The sequence below is a fragment of the Ovis aries genome, chromosome 1 (assembly GCF_016772045.2).
Source record: "Ovis aries strain OAR_USU_Benz2616 breed Rambouillet chromosome 1, ARS-UI_Ramb_v3.0, whole genome shotgun sequence".
Taxonomy (NCBI): Eukaryota; Metazoa; Chordata; class Mammalia; order Artiodactyla; family Bovidae; genus Ovis; species Ovis aries.
Window position 1 is genome coordinate 238,392,626 of NC_056054.1, and position 20,755 is coordinate 238,413,380.

A 20,755-nucleotide genomic window follows, 5' to 3' on the forward strand; every position below is an offset into this window, starting at 1 on the left:
AAGTCTGGAGTGATTAAAAAAAAAAATACCAGCTCCTTAAATTTTCAATTAATAAAGCTTAGAATTAAAAAAAAGTTTAAAATCATATACTTAGATGTCAGATGAAGAGAACAAAGGAAACTAAACTGCTATTAAACTAGTTATAGTAATGCTTTAAAAAATAAAGTGACCTGCAATTTCCAACTTCAAAATCTTAGGATTAAAAAAAAAGCAGACTAATGGCCTTTATTGACAACCTATTTATAGTTTTAATAACTTGAATCCAAATACTTTTTATAATGTTGAGTATAAATCTTTAAGAAAAACTGAAAGTAACAGCAGAAATCAGAACCAGAGTCAACAGAAACAAGTCTCTTTATTAAAGCTGAGTAATACACTCTCTGTCCACTGGACCACCAGAAAAGTCCAGGTCTCTAAGTTATTCTTGATGCTGAGATATTTAGGGGATCAAATGCATGTTGATTATATATATCCCCCCAAATGGTCCTTATCAATAGCGTAACATGAAATGTAAGATGTTCAAGTAGGAAAAGTATTTACTCCAGTGGTATTTCTAGACTAAAAATTCTCAATGTTTTAGCATTTTCAACTAAATCTTATTATTGAAAAATATACTTTGGTCATCTTGGTTTAAAGAAATTAGATACTTGTTTTTTAGGACTGATAAAACCCAAGAATGTATGAAATGAGAAGACTATAAATTTTTACTTACCATTGCTTGTTCTATTTTGTTGTCAATGGCTACACCACCTCCCCCAGATGCACTGGAAAAAATTAGAATATTTCATTAAATTATTCTAAGAAAACGTAAGCTCCCTTCCAACTCTTAAAGTAAATAAAAACATTTGTGTTTTACTTAAAACCAAAATAGTAATTTAAAATAGACCTATTAGTCTATTTTCAGAATTTCATACTCAAAGCTCTCACTTTGCAAATGAGGATCTCAGCAAATAGGTGATTTCTAAAAATCCTTTGTAGTTTCAACATTTCCAACTTGCCTATGAAATATATATGCTACTTTAAAAATTAACTCCCAGTTCTATCCAGGAGTTCTCAATTTAGATATATTTCAAATGAGCAGTATCTGCTCCACATCTCTTCATTTACTAACTGTATGTTCTAATTAACTTTCATGCAAAAATTTTAGTGGTTACTTATTGCAGTAAATTCAGATGATTACTCCTATAGATTTTTATATTTTTAATATCTCGTTTTTAAATTTTAAAAACTGGCTTGTAGAAATGATTCAGAGGGCTTTTGGGCAAACAATACTTGGAGGGTTGGTTAACAAGGAACTCAAATGTCTGGCAGACCTGCATGCTTTGACTGTAGCTTGCTACCTGGCAAAAATCACCAACTAAGGTATGTGGTTTAGACCAAATTTTCCTAGAAACAATTGGAAACAGTTTAGCTGGTAAGTATATCTCAAGTTCAAGTATCATTTTAGATGTATATGATAATGACACAGAAGGCTGAATAATTATCCTCTTTGGCAGTTTATATTTTCCTATGTATATAGCAAGGACCTATATCCTTTTCTTGGTGTTTTTGTAAATTTTAAAGAACAGTTATTAGATATTTCTAAATCTATTAATCTACTGTTTCAACACAGGAAAAGGTCTTTATTTTTATATAAAACTTTACTACACATTCTTCATTTAATATTTAGTGATAAATTTAGGTGCTAATATATCTGAAGACTATTTTACTTTAGATGATGGGGACCCTCACCATCAGATTGAGGCTCAGAAATATCCTATCTGACGTAGTGGTACGTTTTATATTGTAATCTAAGTAGACATGGTTACAGTCCTGGTTTTGTTACTCACTACCCTACATCAGTAAATCATCTATTTAGCTTCCTTGGGCCTCAGTTTCCTCATCTGTAAAATGAAGGGGTTGGTATCTCTGCCTCAGTGGCCTTTGAACTTTTTAATCCTCTAAACTCTGAGTCAATGTATGGAAAACACTAATCTTGTTTATCTGAGCATTTACAATATTAATAATAGGATACTACTTCACTTCCTGCTATTGCTAAGATGAAAAGGAGCTTCTGTATACCTAATAACTGGAAAGGATATATAGATCATTAATACTTATATATGTTAGACTTTAAAATGCTTGTAGAGACTAAATATGGCTTCATGTAACTATAAACTACAGAACTATATAAACTTTAATGTAAAGTTCAGTTCAGACACCATATGGGTAAAGTCACCAATACTGGCCATAATTTGGCAAAAAAGATGGTAATAGTTGGACACGACTCAGTGACTTCACTTTCACTTTTCACTTTCATGCATTAGAGAAGGAAATGGCAACCCACTCCAGTGCTCTTGCCTGGAGAATCCCAGGGACGGGGGAGCCTGGTGGGCTGCCGTCTATGGGGTCGCACAGAGTCCAACACGACTGAAGCGACTTAGCAGCAGCAGCAGCAGCAGGCATTTAGATTAGAATTTGCCTGAGAATCCCAGATTATACTTTTTTATTCTGTATCAAGGGATAACTGAAATCATTTCATGACTTAAATACAATCAATTCTTTTAATATGTCAGTTTAAAATAGACTATTGTAAATGCTAACTTTAATACCAGTTTTACATACTAATGAGCAAACAAACAAAAAATCTAAATAAATCTCAAACTCTTAAAAGATTTCTTTTCTGACAATTAAAATAAAACCTAATCAGTTTTCAAACCATTTCCTCAGCTAAGGAACAATAATTAGCATCCTACTCTTTGTTGATAAAATAACCTCAAGTTATTTTAACCCCAGTCCTGACATATATATATTCGCATAGTTCCAATTCACCTGGCTTTCTTCTACTTGTTTCTTAAGATGTTCACTGCCATCTCTTCTGGAATGCCTTCTAGTTTCCTAAGGTGAACCAATATTCCATCCCTTTTGTGGTTTCAATAAAATAATCACAAACTTTTTACAGTGCATAACCATGAAATTCTGGCCCCTCTATATACTCACTGTGAATTCTAGGAAATTATTTAACCTTCCTAGATCTCAGCTTTTTTTTTTTTTTTTAATCTAAAATAAGGATGGTATCTTCAGGATTCTTGCCTGGGAAATCCCATGGACAGAGGAGCCTGGCGGGCTACTGTGCACAGGGTTGCAGAGTCGGAGGTGACTGAGCAAGGAGCAAGGATTATAAACCCCAATTCACAAAACTCCTGTGAGGATTAAGTGACTTTAAATAATACTACCACTGTTAACTCTATCAGACTGAGCTCTTTGAGTGAGGTTCATTATCATCTTCACCTCTGTGAAGAGAACAGTGCTTGGCACATAGGAGCTCAGGTGTGTACAGAAAGAGTCAATATGACAACAGTTACTGAATATATTAGAAACAATCACTGGTTCATATTAGGAAGCCATTCTATTTTTTTGAGTTTAAATAAATCAGTAGTTCTCCGTGTGGTCCCTGAACCAGGAGCATCATCAGCATAATATGGGAACTTGTTAGAAATGCAAATATTCCAGTCCACTCGACCTGCTTTTGAGGTGGGATTAAAAAAATCTATTTTAATAACTCCTCCAGCTGATATGCAAGAAACTAAAGTTTGAGAACTACTGCTTTAAAAATAAAGATACAAAATGGGCTTCCCAAGAGGCTCAGTGGTAAAGAATCTGCCTGCAACACAGGAGACTTGGGTTCAATCCCCTGGACATGAAAATGGCAACTCACTCCAGTATTCTTACCCGGGAAATCTTGTGGACAGAGGAGCCTGGTGGCTCAAAAGAGTTGGACATAGCGACTAAGCAAGCAAGCACCAACATGGTAGTTTTAAATAAAAACAAATAGGAGGGTATTCTATTTGATGATCCCAGAACATGGGATCAATGAGGGTAATAAGGTGTTTTCTATTGTGTTCAAAGTCAACATAGTGGTTTGGGGTTTACAATCTTTTAAAATGAGAATGATTAGCTGCAACAGAATGAATACTTTTCTTTTATTTGCTTCCTTGACCTAACATTACAGTATTAGGCCTTGTTTTCTTTCTTATTGCATTCACTACACTAACTGGGCGATTAATAACCAGTTTCCGAACTTGAGTTCCTTAAGAGAAGGCTTCCTAACACTTTGTAACTATTCTGATAAACTTATACAGTGCTACAAAAGGGGGTAATTTTCATAAAGAAACTTTCTGTTTACTATGGGTCACTCTTTTAGAATAAAGTCATAGGTGGATTAGCATTTATTAGATGAATAAACAATTGTGGGTACTGAGGGAATGGACAGAAATATAGAACTGTGAGAAGAAACACAAGAATGAACTATTACTTTTTTATATAATGAATGTTCGTTTCTTGGAATTGTGGCTCCCAAAGGAACCCAAAGGAGCTTGATAGTGCTCTAAATAAATTACAATCACATTCGTAAGAAAAGTAAAACTTAAGAGAAACTGAAAACTTAAGTATCAGTGTTGGATGGACTTTCACGCTGTTCATCTTTTAATTTACCACAATTGGTTCCCCACCACAGTTTTTCTCCCCAGGCCTGCTTACTCTTATCACATTAGATTACTTGCAACCTCACTGAGAAGACAAGGGGCCAGATAGGAGACTTCGCTCCGTCTTCACAAGTGTCTTACATTTGCATCCTTCTTAATAGGCTAACTCTTTCATCTATGCTCTCAGCTCAGTGACTGCAAATCATCCCGTCTTTCCTCTCTAAAAATTAAAACCAGTGAAGGCAAAGTTAGGCTTAACTTGATCTCATATTGAAGAAAAATTCCTTATGAGAAATCAAAATTTTTCTTACACTGGTCTGCCAGGGAAGTCCCAAAAATGCTTATTAACAAAGCAACAAGGTAGAGGAAAGGAACACAAATGACTTCTCACTTCATGGCAGCACACACACTTTAGTGAGTTCTTACTCCAAGCCTGAGTAATACTCTCACTTTACAGTTGAGGAAACTGAAGCCTAGTAACTTACTCAGACACAACCGGAGAAAGTGAAAGTGAAGTCGCTCAGTCGTGTCTGACTCTTTGCAACCCGTGGACTGTAACCCACCAAGCTCCTCCGTCCATGGGATTCTCCAGGCAAGAATACTGGAGTGGGTTGCCATTTCCTTCTTCAGGGGATCTTCCTGACCCAGGGATCAAACCCAGGTCTCCCACATTGCAGGCAGACGCTTTAACCTCTGCACCACCAGGGAAGCCCACCTAACCTAATTAATGTCAAAACACACTATCAAGCTTTTCCTATCATAACATTAAGACTGTGAAAGGAAGAAAGCAACTATCTATAATGACCTAAAAGAAATACAGAGTTGTGTGCATTGTGAAAAGTGCTTAAACTTAGTTGTGAAACCACAAGCATGGATCCTACTATGTTCATAACATGCCATTTATCTTAGCTAGCATATTCCTAGAAGAGGTTCAGGTCTGAAAACAAGGTAGGTAGCTTCTAGGAAAAGGCACTTGCTCAGTGATCTTTAGACAACCAGCATAGTTTGATTCTCTGCTAAGGACTAAAATGTTCTTTTGTTAGAAAGTTGAAGGTACCTTAAGACTATACAGATCCATATGCAGAATATTATTTTAAAAATTACCTTGCTTTACTCAAAGACCCTCCTAATTTTCTCTGCTGAAGCACAATACAATTAAAACAGGAATTCCACAAATCACAAAATAAAATGTTGTGTGATAAGAACTCATTTGACTGAATTGGCAATCTCATACACTAAGGTTCAAGCACCTTTACCCAAACCAGGTAAAATCAATTCTTTTTAAACTTAAAAGTAGAAACTATAGTCTTTCTTGGAGGCCAGTCCTCAAGAATCACATACTGTTTCCAACACATCATTGACAATCTTCAACCCCTTGCTCACCGCCCATAATAAGCTCTATATCATTAGTACTATAAATGGTTTAATTCTAATCTGGATTACACTTTGCCTCCTCTCAAAGAAATGTGTTTTTATTTTTAGAAAGTAATTGTTAAGTAGCTGATTGCAAAAGAAGAAATCCAATGAATCTACAGCTCAGCAAGCTTATCAAGGTTTAAAAAAAAAAAAAAAACACAACAAAAAACTATTACCCTTTCTGTAAAGTGAAGTCGCTCAGTCGTGTCCGACTCTTTGTGACCCCATGGACTGTAGCTTATCAGGTTCCTCCCTTCATGGGATTTTCCAGGCAAGAGTGCTGGAGTGGATTGCCATTTCCTTCTCCAGGGGACCTTCCCAACTCAGGAATCGAACGCGGGTCTCCCGCACTGCAGGCAGACGCTTTACCGTGCGAGCCATCAAAAGGAATTTTAAAAACTATTTATATTTTCTCACAATTAAGAGCAAGTGACAATCCTCCTTCCAAAAAAGAGCCTATGTAGATAAAAATTCATACAGACAGTCTCTGGCTAAATGCAAACCTCTGTCGTTAAGAATAAAACTGTAAGACAAAATTAACAGAAAATTAAGCTAAGAACTCAAATTGTATGTACCCTAATTATTAACCTTAAGTTCTAACAATGTAAAAACAATCTGTTTAATTTCGTGGTTTAAAAAACATAGGCAAAAGTCCCCATGGAGATTTTATTCTCAGTAACACAAAATAAGTGATTTCTGTGGACCATAAAAGCTGTTATCATGCTAAGCAAGCAGGTAAAATGGCTATTCACAAAACTAAACGTTATCAAGTACTCAATCTTACTGCGAAAAAAGCTTTTTACCAAGGAAATATTAAAAACCCAGCTAAATATACAAAGACTGATATTTGTTTTTAACATCTATAAAAACCTTGCTCACCAATACCGTTAGCATATTTTACATTCATCTAATTAATTTCAGGTCAAAATCCTGAAATTTTGTTTCAGAAAAGAATATTTAAAAAGAGGAAAAAAGGATACACACTGTGGATTATACCAATGTCAGTTTCTGGACTTCAGGTGTTATATTATAGTCATGCAAAATTTTACCATTGGGGGAAGAACTGGGTGAAAGGATACATAAAACCTCCCTGTACTTCTTTTTTTGGGGGGCAACTTATCTATAAGTATTCCAAATAAAACTTTTAAACGAGATACAAGTACAGAGTAAAGAATAAATTCAGTGAAAGGAAAGTGAAAGTGAAGTCACTCAGTCATGTCCGACTCTTTGCAACACCATGGCCTATAGCCCACCAGGCTCCTCCATCCATGGGATTCTACAGGCAACAGTACTGGAATGGGTTGCCATTTCCTTTCCAGGGGATCTTCCCAACCCAAGGATTGAACCTGGGTCTCCCACATTGTAGGAAGATGCTTTACCATTTGAGCCACCAGGGAAGTCAAATAAATTCAGCGGGTACACACAAAAAGGTATACCATCAATATAAAGTCCCTCTCCTACCTCAGATTCCCTTTGTCCAAGTCAACCACATATCTGTATCAGTGACCTTAAAAATGTCCATTTAGGAAGGAATTCTTTCCTGTTTTGGAGTGGGAGAGGCCTTTCTAACTATATGCCTCAAAATATATGAAGTACTTCTATAAATCTGTAAGACAAGAAACCCCAGTAGAAAAATGGGTAGAATACACATGAACATTCACAAGACATTAAAAAATACTCTATCTCATAATAAAAATACAGACTAAAACTATAATATGTGATATTATTTCCCTAAACACGCTGGCAAACATATTAAAATTTAATGCAAAATTAGTGAGGCTGTGGGAAAATGGGCTTTCTCTTACTGTGCTGATGAAAAATGGTATAATGGTATAATCCTTATAGAGAGCAATTTGGTTACATCTAATAAATTTTGCATGTACATACACACCCTCACTCTTCAAGTCAGCAATTCTACAAGTAGGTATTTATCCAACAGGTATTTTTACATACATAGGAAAAATGTACTGACAAAATTACTCATTACAACGTTGTTCGTAACAGCAAGGTTTCTGACTAGCAATAGGGAAGGGGTTTAAATAAATCATGGTATAGCCATTCATTTAATACTAGCCATTTAGTAAGGGGAAAAACCCACAAAGATGCTGTTCTGTGTACTGAGATGGAAACCTTAGGATGTGTATATATTATCATTTATGTGAAGAGAGAGATTATGTATTTGCTTGTATATGCAGACAGACTGGAAACACACACAAAGAAAGTTATCTGTTTGCGAAGGCAAGGCACAAGGGGAACAGGGATTGAAGACTACTTTCATGCACTTTGAAGAATACTGAAAAACATTTTCCAAAATGAAAATGATTCATAAAGGAGTTATTACAGTGTGAACCTAAGACATGACCAAATGGCAGACAGGAAACAAGAAAGGAAGAAAGGAGGGAAGAGGACCAACAACTCCACTTGCTTTTGGAACTTTTTCTTTCTGAAAGATTAGGTACTATGTTTAACACAGGAAACTATTAATATACATGATACTTGTATTTGTAAAATTTATTTCCTTGGCTTAGGGTGAATTAAAATCACTTAAAAACATAACTCACAGTATAGTTATTTCTGTTTAAAGTGATGCTGGTAACTAAATAGTAAAAGTCTCTCAGATAAGTATCTAAGATACAACAGGCTACATAAGCTTACACAGTGTTGCATTAAAAAATGAATTCCAAATAAAGTATTAGTAAGATCTTTTTAACTTTTTTCCAGATTTCTTTACACTTCAATGTTATGATATTTTGGAGGAATTATTATTTGATAGTAAAATTCTGATATAATTATATACATATTTTTCTTGAGCTACTCTAAGGAAACAACTTAAAAACTAGCCAAACTAAAAATATTTTTCTGTTAAAACAGTCAAGATGGAAGACATAAGAATTTAGTCAGGAGACTTATATAAAAGGAAAACAGCATAGCAATTTTACCATTACAGTGCAAACATTCTAATAAACTAAGAAAGTTTACCATTCTATTTGAACCCGGGTCTCCTGCATTGCAGGCAGACGCTTTACGTGGGAGCCATCACGGAAACCCTAACATTCTATTACTTCAGGTTAAATACTTAAATGTAACAAGTACATGAAAAATCATATCTACATAAGATAAATTACATAAGATAAATGAGCTTATGCACTGTTATTTCTTATTAGACTAGCATTAGGCAAGGTTTGACACAATGAAAAAGTTATTTCCTTCCTGAGTCAGACTGAAAAAAGAAAGGGTGTGAGAAAGGGGTAGGAGGGTAGCATTTTCCCCAATGTTGGAGTGCTTACATTTAAAGGAGACTCTCTTGAAAGAGATTTCAGTTTACTGTTTACAAAGCAGCAACTGGTAATTTGGTGATAGCGAAATTACAGGGGAGGGAAGGACACATAACGGAGGTGTTTAAGCCTAAATTTAAAATTTGACACTATAGTCCTGGCTAATACTTCCTGGAGACTGGGAAACCAGTATACGACTGACAATTATCTAGACTGAGATGTACACTGGTATCTGAGAGTAAAAAAAGGAGGAGAGAGATTAGGAAGGTATTTTTCCCAACTCATGTTCAGAATAACTAACAAAAACCTATTTAACATAGTTATACTGAAAAATAACATAGTGGATATAGTTCCACATATTCATTTTAGATATTCTAAAGCCATTCCCTTTAGTCTGCTGGGACAGAAGCTGATAGTTAATCAACATCTAAAAATATTAAAATTTGGTGATTAAAGTACCATATAGGTTAACCTAGTAAAAGTTCTATGGTTTCTGATACTTTAAGACCTACCTTTCCTACAAAAAACAAAACTTCAGTAGAAGAGAAAAATTCAATAAAAATTCTTAATATTAATGAAGACATTACAAACACATAAAAGCTCAAATTTTTCCAGCTGTGTTAGGAAAAGGATAAAGATTAAGAAAAATACTTTCAGGGAAAGGACTACGATTAACAGCCATTTTGCAGATAAGATCAAGTCTCCTTTAAATGGTTAACAATATGGCATTCCTTCCCTTTGACTATGAGGAAATAACAGTTACCAACTAAGGAAATTTTCATGGTGTAAGTATATGAAAATGAACAAAACTGGAGAAAGAACATAATAAAAAAGAATATCAAGGGCAATAAAAACAAAAATGTAAAGCTCTTAAGATTTGCATTTCATTTCAGAGGCCAAGAAGCATTGAATAAATTTTTACCTAGCAGTGGGCCTATTATAAAACAACTTTTTATGTAGCTAAATTCATCTACAATTTTTAAAGTAACTTTGAATTCTTCAGCAATCACATACAAATGGGCCAAAGTGTGTGTGGCAGGGAAAGTGGGGGAAGAATCAAGAACTAGCTTACTATATGTATCTCTAATGCTAACCTTTACATTATCCCACCTCACCTCTCCCCAACTCCAAATGCCTGCAACTTTTGAAGTAAAAAGTCTAAACTCCTTAAGATGCTCCGTGGTTTACTTTTATTCTCTTTGTTGATACTGCTTCTCACTCTCTAAATACTCTACCATTCTTTTTAGAGCTTTCAGCTCAAATATTTCTCTTCTGGAAAGCCTTCTGTAACTCTTCCAGAAGTAATACAGTAAGTCATACTTCACACTACACTTGCAGCACTCCGCATATAGGGTGTGTTCTAACAGTTTCATCAATCTCCTACCACACAAAAGTGCTAACAATCTACCATGAGGCTGGCAGACATTTAATAAACAATGCTACAGAACTTAAGACTCAAAAACTGTATACTTGGAATTTGAGTCCTGAATACACTACCTGCTATGCTGACTGTGGGGCCTTTTTTCCTGTAAAGTTGTAACACGAAATAGCTGTACTGGATCACCTCTAAATCATCTCCTACACTTAACAGCAAAACTTTTCCAACATTTCTTGGTATTTAATAAACTTGGGTAATGGTACTATTTTAACCAAACACAAAACAAATAATTGAGGAAACATTCCTTACTCTCATTTCTCATTTTCAATTTGAAACTAAACTTGCTATATGTTCTTGCTATTATTAATGAAATAATCCGTATACCTAGGTAATTCAAATACCTAAGAGGTGATAAACCCTGGACAAACTTCTGCCTCTTATTTCCTAATAGCCAAATCTCAGTAACATTTACCTTTCTAGATGACACTTTTGTAAAAAAATAAAATAAAAATCGAATCTGTCTCCTCTGCACACACACAATGCTCAACAAATACTGGGTGAAAGAACATGAAGTTAGAAGTTAGTGTTCATCACAGAGAAGACCACTACATGTGGAATTAGCAAATACACATTGCAACTTAGCCTCACCTCAGGTTTACTATGTCCAGAGGCAAGTTACTCTTATTGGGCTTTTTTCCTTCATTATTTAGTTTTAGAGACTTTTGAAACACCCTAACTACTTCAATGTGGTGGTGTGTGTCTTTGGGTGGGTAGGGGAGGGGAGGGAAGGGAAGAGGGGTGCAGATTCAGTAAGAAGAAAGGATAATAACATTTAAGCCAAGTCTTAAAAAAGTTACCCAAGCAAGTAAGGGAGTAAAGGGAATAGCTAGACACTGCAAAATGCTCGGTCACAGGGATTAAGCAAGGGAAAATGAAAGTTTTATAACTCAAGCACAGAGAATCTTTGAGAAATCAGAGGGATGATAAAAATGAGAGTCACCTATAACATAGAAAACACCAAGAATGACTGCAGTTTTTAGTATGGAACAACTCAGGAGTGGGGAGATCATTAATGTGTCATAAGATTGTTAAGATTTTTTGAGGGGTGGGGAGTGAGTGGCAAAGAAACTTGCAGATGGAAATGAGACATTTTAAGCTACATTTGGGACTGCTGAATCTGAAATATAGATCACAATGGAGAAACACAAGTTGAGAAATAAGGTTACTAGAAATAGGTATGTAGAACTCTATAATCTTTGGCAAGGAGTCTAGATTTGAGAGTTGTCAGAATGTGATAGGTAGCTCGAACTGTGAGAGATGAGCCTAGTTAAAGAGTGAAGACAAATAGGGCCAGGACACTGGAGATCAGCAGGTAAAAAGCTACAGAAGAAGGGCTGGGCAGACACTACCCTTTCTTGAGAAAGCTAATTATTTCTTTCACTGAATATCCTTGTAATCGTCTCTTCTTTCTCAAGCATTCCACATATTAATTTTTTAAACTAAGCAGCTATTCTTGAACAAATCCTCTCAATCCCATTTCTGCAATGAGGCCTAACCAAATGAGTCAAAATGAGACTATCCCCTTGAATATCAAATGCCAAATATCAGTGAAGAGATCACAATTTTTGCTTGTCTTACAGCTAATCTCTTCATTTATGTCTGCAGAGATGTTATTTAAAAAAGCTTTTATAGAAAAAGCATAATTCTATAGACAATATATTTGACAAAGTAAAACTGTATCAGGTTAACCATTAGGGTTATCTGACCAAAACTCAGCTTTTGTTCCCAGGTTAATAATTAACCTTTCTTTACCATATTATATCCCTTCCTAATCTGTCCCCAAAGTCCAATAATAATAAATAAGAATGGAGGTTATCAAGGAACTGTTTCAAAATAGGGATAAACCCAGAAGAATAAAAGTATCATGAGGTTTTTAAAAATATAGTTGCTTCATTATGAATTAGACTAAAGGGACAGCTCCAAGCATGGTCATTACCCTTCAATAAAGTGAAGAGAATACTGTATCAGGGAAAAAAATATCTGGTCTATTTTACTTTTAATAAATCAATTAATTTTTGCATTTGGGATGTTTTAAAAATATAGGTTGGCCTGGGTTTGAGCAAAGAATTGAGTTGCTCATCTTCAACAAATCTAAGAAGAGTACTGTGAAGGCACGCCCTGAAGATTTATAACTGTTTAGGTTGTCACTTCACTACCGTTTGGCTTAACTGTCTTTTGCTCTCTGCTTCACTCTGGGGGTAAGACAGTTGACTTCTTAGCAGCTGCCTAAGCAAAAGGGTGAATTCTCCAAGAGTAATAAAGGGGTTTAAGAACATAGGCTTTACAACTAGACAAGCTTGTTTTAAAATCCCAACTCCCCTACTCACTAATGAGGTGCTCTTAGTAAGTTAACATACTGAAACCAGTTTTCTCATCTGTAAAATGGGTCATGGTTTGTACCTACCATAAAGGATTGCTGTAAGGATTATATGAGACTTTTTACAACAGTAGTACTTAAAAATTTTTTGTTCCTTCTATTGTTTGGATCAATTTGGATTTTGACAGTGTTTAAGGTTTACTATCCCACTGTATCTTGGATTAAAAATGAAGCAGTAAGGTATAAACAAAAATTATGATTAACATTAAGAAACAGCCTTTATGGTCTTTCCCAAAGAAAAATAATGCTAGTTATGCTTTAAATCTACTTGATTTCTTTGTACTTCTTTGATTACTTTGTACTCTTTGTTAAAGATTCAATGCAGTCACAAAATATATGCTAATAAAAATTGTGACTTGAGATTTAAACTTACATCAATGTTTATGAAGCACAGCATTCCTGTGAATTGAACATTCATAAAATTCTTTGACAGGATCTTAAAATTTCATTGTTTAGATATAAATAATCTTAACTTACTGTAAAAAAACTTTTCCAAAGCCACTAAAATATAACTTAATCAGTTTAATCCAACATAAAAATTTCCAAAAACCAGTTTAACCAAAAATATTTCACGCCCTTCTTCTAGTGTTACGTGACATTTCAACACTAAATATTACTAACAACTCAAAAGAGTGGGATAAAGTGTTGTTTTGCTTCTAAACTACATTTCCCTTAGTTGAGAATCACTGCTTTAGAATTACTTAACTCAAAAAAGAGATTCTTGGACAATAAAGAAAAGTATAAAGTAGCAGTATTATAAAATTTAAAGGGTTACAAGGTTTTCTCACTCATGGAGAAATAGGCTAAAAAATGCACATCTTCAGTGGCAAAAAGTTTTAACAGCTAATTACTTTTTCTCATTTCTTCTTTTTAATCTGGGCCCTTGGCAGTGAAACTGTCATGTCCTAACCACTGGACCAAGTCAGCTTAAATAAAAAGCCAATAAACTTTTTTCTGATATTCTTTTCATCTGGTTGTTATTCACTGAAAAAGAAGAAAGTATAACAGTTTCTATATAACATAGGCAACCGAAGTAGAGAAACTCTAAGTATGAGGAAAAGAAAAGTCAGTGCGCTATGGATTTTCAGGTTACTTCTGACAAAATTATGCCAGTGAAACTTAGCAGTTCTATGGGGATGACAAAGTCATAGCAGACTTTGTGGAAAATAAAGCTGGACTTTAAAATTCAGTCATAGGGAAGAAGAAAATGAAACCAAAGGCTATCCTGAAAGTGGAAAGAGGAGTTCAAAGGCTTGCTGGTTTGGTCAGGTCAGAGAAAGCTGACAACTCAAACTGTCATATCTTTAAGTGTGTATCATGAACAAGTAGAAGTTCTAAGTGAAGTAGATCCAGGATTCTGAAGACATTCAGATATACTTCACTCTTTTTATACTGATGATCAATGCACATATAAAGCAGTCCAATGAAACCCTTGTATCACCTCTAGAATCAGCAATTAGGAAGAGAGGAAACATCTTGCTATCTCTAAGATGTTAAGCAATGTCTCCTTATCCACTGAAAAAGAACTTCAGAACTAAAAACCATGACTTATGGCCATGAACTGGAACCCATATTCTTGACTACAACTGCTATGAAAACTAACACAACTAACTACAGAATATTCTCAGTTCAATGTTTCCATACAATTTGTAGTATAGCTTACATTTTTACATGAACCTAACCTCTCTACTAAATCTTTAAATGATGGCAAGGTATTTTTTTGCTTCACATTTTAGAGTCTCTGCTATACAAGAAGGGTTTATAAAAGGTTGAAACATGAAATGGAAAAAGAAAGAAGACCAGGAAGCTAAGATAAACATCACCGGAGGTGTTCAAAGACTAGATGACAACTTGGAAGGTATGTGGTAGACATAATTTAAGTATAAGACAAGTGGTTTGACTAAGTGACCACTACATTCCCTCCTAACTCAAAGGATAATAAATAGGACCAGATGCTAGGATTCAGTGAAATAATGCATTTGTGTCTGGCACATGCTAAATACTTAACACGTTAATTACACAATTTGTATTAGTAAGGTACAATGTTTTTGCTTTAAGGAGTAATATTATCATAGATTTACTAAGCCATATTTAGACACAAATATGTGTCTCTGTTACAAACTCTTAAAAACAGGCTAAAGGTTATAAAGTTTGGAGTTCATCTGAAGATAAAATTAAACCAATGAAAAGGACTTGCACCAAGTAGTTGCTCAACAAAAAAAAATCCTGTTTTTCAGACCCCCCCAAAATGAATGTTACATAAATATTTAAGAAGTAAATATAAAATAAGTTTCTTAATGGTTATTCACAACTAAGGGCAAATGTGATGTAGCTTAGCAGGGATTTCTACATTTGACTCATCTTCCTATCCCAAAATTTGCAGTCTGAAGTAGCTTTTTAAACTGCTGATGGCGTTTCCTATTTATAGATCCTAAATACTAAAGGGTGAACTCCTTAATGGTTACACTTAGTATACTACTATTCCAGTAAGTACTAAAACTTCCTAATACATATATACTTGTTTATAATTACAAGCATTAAATTTAAATGGAGGTTATTTTACAATGCAATAAACAATTTTAGATAGTAAGCAACCTATCAAATTTATTTTTTGGCAAGTGCTTTAAAAAATGGTTTTATAATGAGGATGACCCCCTGCTACTAAAATTCATAGGAATTTATGTATTCATATCTTCATACAATACGATATTCTCCCTTATCTTATCCTTCAAGTTTTCCAGGGTTACTCTCTAGATCGGCATACAACTGAGAGCCCAGGTTCCACTTAGAAAGCTAGATCCGAACCCTAGTTTCACCACTTAATGGCTATGTGACCTGAGAAAGTTCCTTAATCTAAGTTTTCACTTTCCTCCTCTATAAACTGAGGCTATTGATAGTATCTATACATCTGCTGTGAAAATTAAATGAAATAACAGGTCAAAAATACTTGGCATGTTATCATGTTGCGTATTTTTACTTAGCAGTCCTTGACATATAGTAATCCCTAAGTAGCAAAAAAAAAGACAACTACTCTGTGGAGAAATTCAATCAGCACTTGATCACAGAGACTGAAAGGATTTATTCTAAACTAAAAGCAATTAGGCTATGATTCGTTCCATCAGTCTAATGATCACTCATAATAAACTAGCCTTGGATAAATATCAGTAAGAGTTACAAATTAGTGTACTCATTAAAAATTTCTTTCATAAGTCACGGATTTGCGTGTTTAACAAGGCCTGTTCCTTAGACACAAACATTCACTAGCAATGTTACCCAACTGTTTTTGAAAACCTGGCAAATGCTCTGAACCTTTCACTGAAAACATATATAACGTTCTATCCAAAATTCCACAGGCTTCATGACCCTCTGAAGCCTACCCACTGACTACTAAATATAGATATCTTACTAAAGAAATTAGAACTTATTAAAAAATAAAAATGAAAAACATATATAGAATAAGGGACAACTGCTATTAGTTTGTTGTATTTCCTTCCAGATTACCACTGATTGCTATTACTGGTTTAAGAAACTTTTAACTTTATATACAAAATATGATCAAAATGAAGTCATGGAATACTATTATCTGAAGCAATTAAGAATATAATTAAAAAGAATTAGTATGAATGTGTACAAAAGAATAACATACTTCTGATTAAGATTAAGGTTAGAAATAGATACCATAGTCTATTTAGATGATGCTTTTTCAAATACCTGACAGACCTGCAGAATGTGTGTACATTTTAATGAAAAATATTAGTTCTAATATTTTCTGTATAACCGTGAAAATATATCTTAACACAGATTCTTTTTCTTCATATGCAAATATGATGATCTGATTGAGCATTAAGATATCCTAAATCTAAACTGTATTATCCTAATCTAAACCATATTATTTTAAGAGTTCCCCTACAAAATACAGCTATGTAAAACAAAGCAAAATTAGAAGACATATTATAACACAAGTTTACAAATTTCTGCTTTCTAAGCAGAACACAATTCTGAAAGGAAATGTTTTTTCAGGGTATACAAATAATGTATAATGACTTCTGATATATTATTTTCATCTGATATTATCATCTTAGGTATTCTCAATTAAGAACTGAGAGAGTTTCTTCAGCTTTTATTTTTAGAGATAGCATGAAAAATGCCTTTTTTATGAAAAATAAAATCCTGTAAGTAATTAATTTAAATTATATTTTATGAAAAAAATGGATGTAAAATGTATTTCTCAAATATTTCTTGGGATATTAACTAGAAGGTATATGGGGTCCCTAATTATATTGTAAGCATCTACAGCAGATGCGATAGCAATATTTAAATAATCATACTATGATATAGGATGTCACTTTATTTTTTAAACTGTTTATTAAACACCATTGCGAAGATACAGCCTGAAAGGATTACATACTCCAAGTATTTAAAATTCCAAGTTTTAACGTATATATTTAATACTATACTCTTATGTTATACAATGTGCTCAGTTTGTTCATAAATATTCATCTCAATACAATAACATCAGGTATAATACATAAAATCTAATCCATTAAGTCTTACCAATTTATGACCTGATGAGACACTCTTGTGGACAACATTCAGTCCTTAGAAGCTAGAATAACCCTTCAACCATGTGAGGGCATCACAACTTTTAAACTTTCGGCTTTCGATCATTATTATGTCACATTCCTCCTCCGATGCTGAATTCTAAAAAAAATTCTAGCAAAGAGTTTAAGTAAATACGTGTTTTAATCAAATAGCCTTTAAAAATCTTTTATAGCAAAGGTTTATGTTCTACCATGATTACACAACTGATATTTTGTACTTTTTTTTTTTAATGTAAAATAATTTCATATTTGATCTGGATACTTCAAACTTTAAATAACATGGACTTTCAGGCCATCAGGAATACTTGTCAGTTAAGAGTCAAGTAGAAATGTAACCCATCAAAGGTTTAAGATCATGATCCAGAAATTATGATTTAACACCATAACCTGGTATAGACAGCTTTGTAGTCCTGCAGAATGGCACTTGAGTTATACTGTTTGGTCCACAACCATACCAGTTTCTAGACTTACACAGCACAGGTGGCTGGATCAGTAATAATCTATATCAATCATTAAATGCTCAAGACAGCATTTAACTTAATACCTAAATCCAAGTCTATCTTTATCATCCCCAGTTTTAAAATTAGACAACATGATGGAAAGAATAAAATTTTAGTACGTGTTTTATGTAATAGATATAACAAATGTATCCTACTCAAAAGTAATCCTACTGCTCATCTGTGTATGCTGCTGCTGCTGCTAAGTTGCTATAGGCATGGAAGAAAATACGGGGATAGGAAGATTAAATAATTGCAAAAATTACTTCATTGAGAATATAATCTTAAATTTATTAAATTTTTTATAAAAAAGCTTTCAATTGGGTACCTGTTTTAATCATTGGAAGGTAATATTATCATTTTCTGCTTGAATTTTCTGTTTGATAAGAATGCTGATATGTATTTCTAGTCGGCAATAAACCATAGAAAGGCAACCCACACATTTATGGGGACATTTCTGCCTACATTAAAACCCTAAATAAAATGGCATAATGGGGTAAAGGGGAGGGGGAAAGAGGAAAGCCCTTATTGAGGAAGATCAGATATGCAAATTTATAAAAAACTCAAAGACAGCATTGTAAAGGAAACTCTGCAGCCATCTCCAGAGATTCTGACTCAAATATAGGGGGCTGGAGTTATGCTGTTATAAACACACACGGTCATTTAAAAGTCTTCTATGTAATCTGAAGGTCTAGTTGAATTTTTTCAATTTACAAATATAATCTTTCCAAATGTAACCTGACAACACATTTGACTTCAACAAAATCAAAGATTTTATTTTCAAAGGACAGCCTTACAATGTAATCACCTGGTGAAGGCAAAAATCCTTATTTATTAGGATAAACAATAGTTGAAGGTTGCGGTCATTTCATCAACATCACTATCAAAATGCTTTTAGAATGTTTTTACGCAACTCTCATCTCCTATCAACCAAAATACTACCATAATTTAAAAAGCAAAAGAAGTTACTTTAATGATTTACTTTTTTGAGGGACAAGTCCCATGAGAAGATACAATACACAGCCATAAGTAAATGCTTCTTGAACTATATAATTAGTAATGCTGGTAAGCTGCTTGTCTGTAAGACTTTGATGAACTGGTCATTTAAATGGCAGACTACTCGGTCTTTTAGTAAAGGACCTACCAACAAAAAGCACTGTCATGATAAATGCCTGGAAAAAAATCTCTGAAAGATAGAATTAAACCAGCCATATAAAGCAGATTTAATTATTTGTACTGTGACACTTATAAAAATGGTACTTTAAGGTTGCATGCACCATATAAATGTATGGGAAATTTAGGATGTAAGAGTTATACACATTAAAAATATACAAAACTTCTGTGTCAATTTTTCCCCAAGCATGCATTCTCAAAATTAGTTCCTACCAAGAACAAGGCTCACAACTGAAGAGTTTCAATCACTAAATTCTAACATGTAGGAAATTCTTATTAAAAATTTGAAATAAAATTGAGTAGATAAAATGCTTATACATTAAAAGAGTTAAGATTAATTTAGATATCCTTTAAAATTTAACTTAGAATTCTCCTAAAAATGAATGTTTAGAAGTTATTAATAATCTTGAATCTCTGGCAAGATTGCTATAAAAAACAAATCTTGAATATTTCCTATAGTTATCATTTCATTCTTTAATTTTTGAGGAAAAAATTTCTATTGAACTGAGAATGAGCTATTAAATGTTCTTTTAGCCCAGCAAGAACCAGGCTAAAGTTTACCATCATTTAGCTAACTTTATGGAAAACTTATATTAACAAAATAAAAGAGTGAGCATAGGGGCAAAGAGGTAGACCATTTACAATTTCCAAGTCATTATCTGAAAACCTGTAAGTGAAATCAGACAAACCTATATATGAGTTCCTAAAGGAACTTGCTATTTGAATGCATGTCCTTAGCTTCTTTTGGTACACAATTTCACTTTCAAAGTATAAACAACAATTTTTTAAAAAGTTCACTACACTGTTCTGTGATTTCCTACACATTATAAAAATCAATGCTTGCTTCTCTATAAAAGGTCAGAAATGCTTATTTTTTAATGCAGAAAGGGGGTATATGGACCAACCCCTCATGCCCCTGATAATTACATAAGGACTTCCCATATGTGTAAGAGAAACCAGGCTAGAAATATCAAAGATAAACTTATGGGAAAAAAATCAGTACAAATGTACCTAGTAGAATAAGAATACTGGAAAGACAGTGTTTCAAGAAATTAACATAAAAAATAATATAGCTTTGGAAAAAGAGCTTTAACAAGATAGTTACAGATAGATCGATCATGTTTACTCACAATGATTTATACTTCTCTTTCAAAAAAAACTTTCTACGGGATACCCAAAAAAAAAAACCCACCAAAAAATGGAAATTGGGGGTGGGAGAAGATAAAAATGGAAAAATGTATTACTCAAATATACACAATAACATTCTGCAGGCTTTGTTAACAGAAAGCTGCATATTTGACTTTGAGCTTTGTTAAGAACAGTTAAAGTGAAAGTGAAGTCACTCAGTCGTGTCCAACTCTTTGCAATCCCGTGGACTGTAACCTACCAGGCTCCTCCATCCATGGGATTCTCCAGGCAAGAATACTGGAGTGGGTTGCCATTTCCTTCTCCAGGGGATCTTCCCGACCCAGGGATTGAACCCAGATCTCCCGCCTTGCAGGCAAAATGCTTTAA

The 20,755-nt window shown here is 33.9% G+C and overlaps 1 protein-coding gene across 6 annotated transcripts in view; it reads right to left on the minus strand.

The window, feature by feature from the left end:
* The window catches only part of TSC22D2 (TSC22 domain family member 2), a 51,504-nt gene that overhangs the window by 7,641 nt on the left and 23,108 nt on the right, over positions 1-20,755 (minus strand). For 2 of the 6 annotated variants that reach the window (XR_006056964.2, XR_006056962.2), the window contains 2 exons: positions 17,524-17,682; positions 712-764 (listed from right to left, as the gene is read on the minus strand). Coding sequence is in view for 3 of the 6 variants with exons in the window: in XM_027959347.3 (XP_027815148.2) it covers positions 713-764 (52 nt within the window). In the remaining 3 variants the exon portion in view is untranslated. Of the gene's footprint in view, positions 1-711; positions 765-7,340; positions 7,486-11,242; positions 17,683-20,755 lie in introns of those variants that run through there. The other 4 variants (XM_027959347.3, XM_004003260.6, XR_006056963.2 and 1 more) reach the window with 3 other exon arrangements.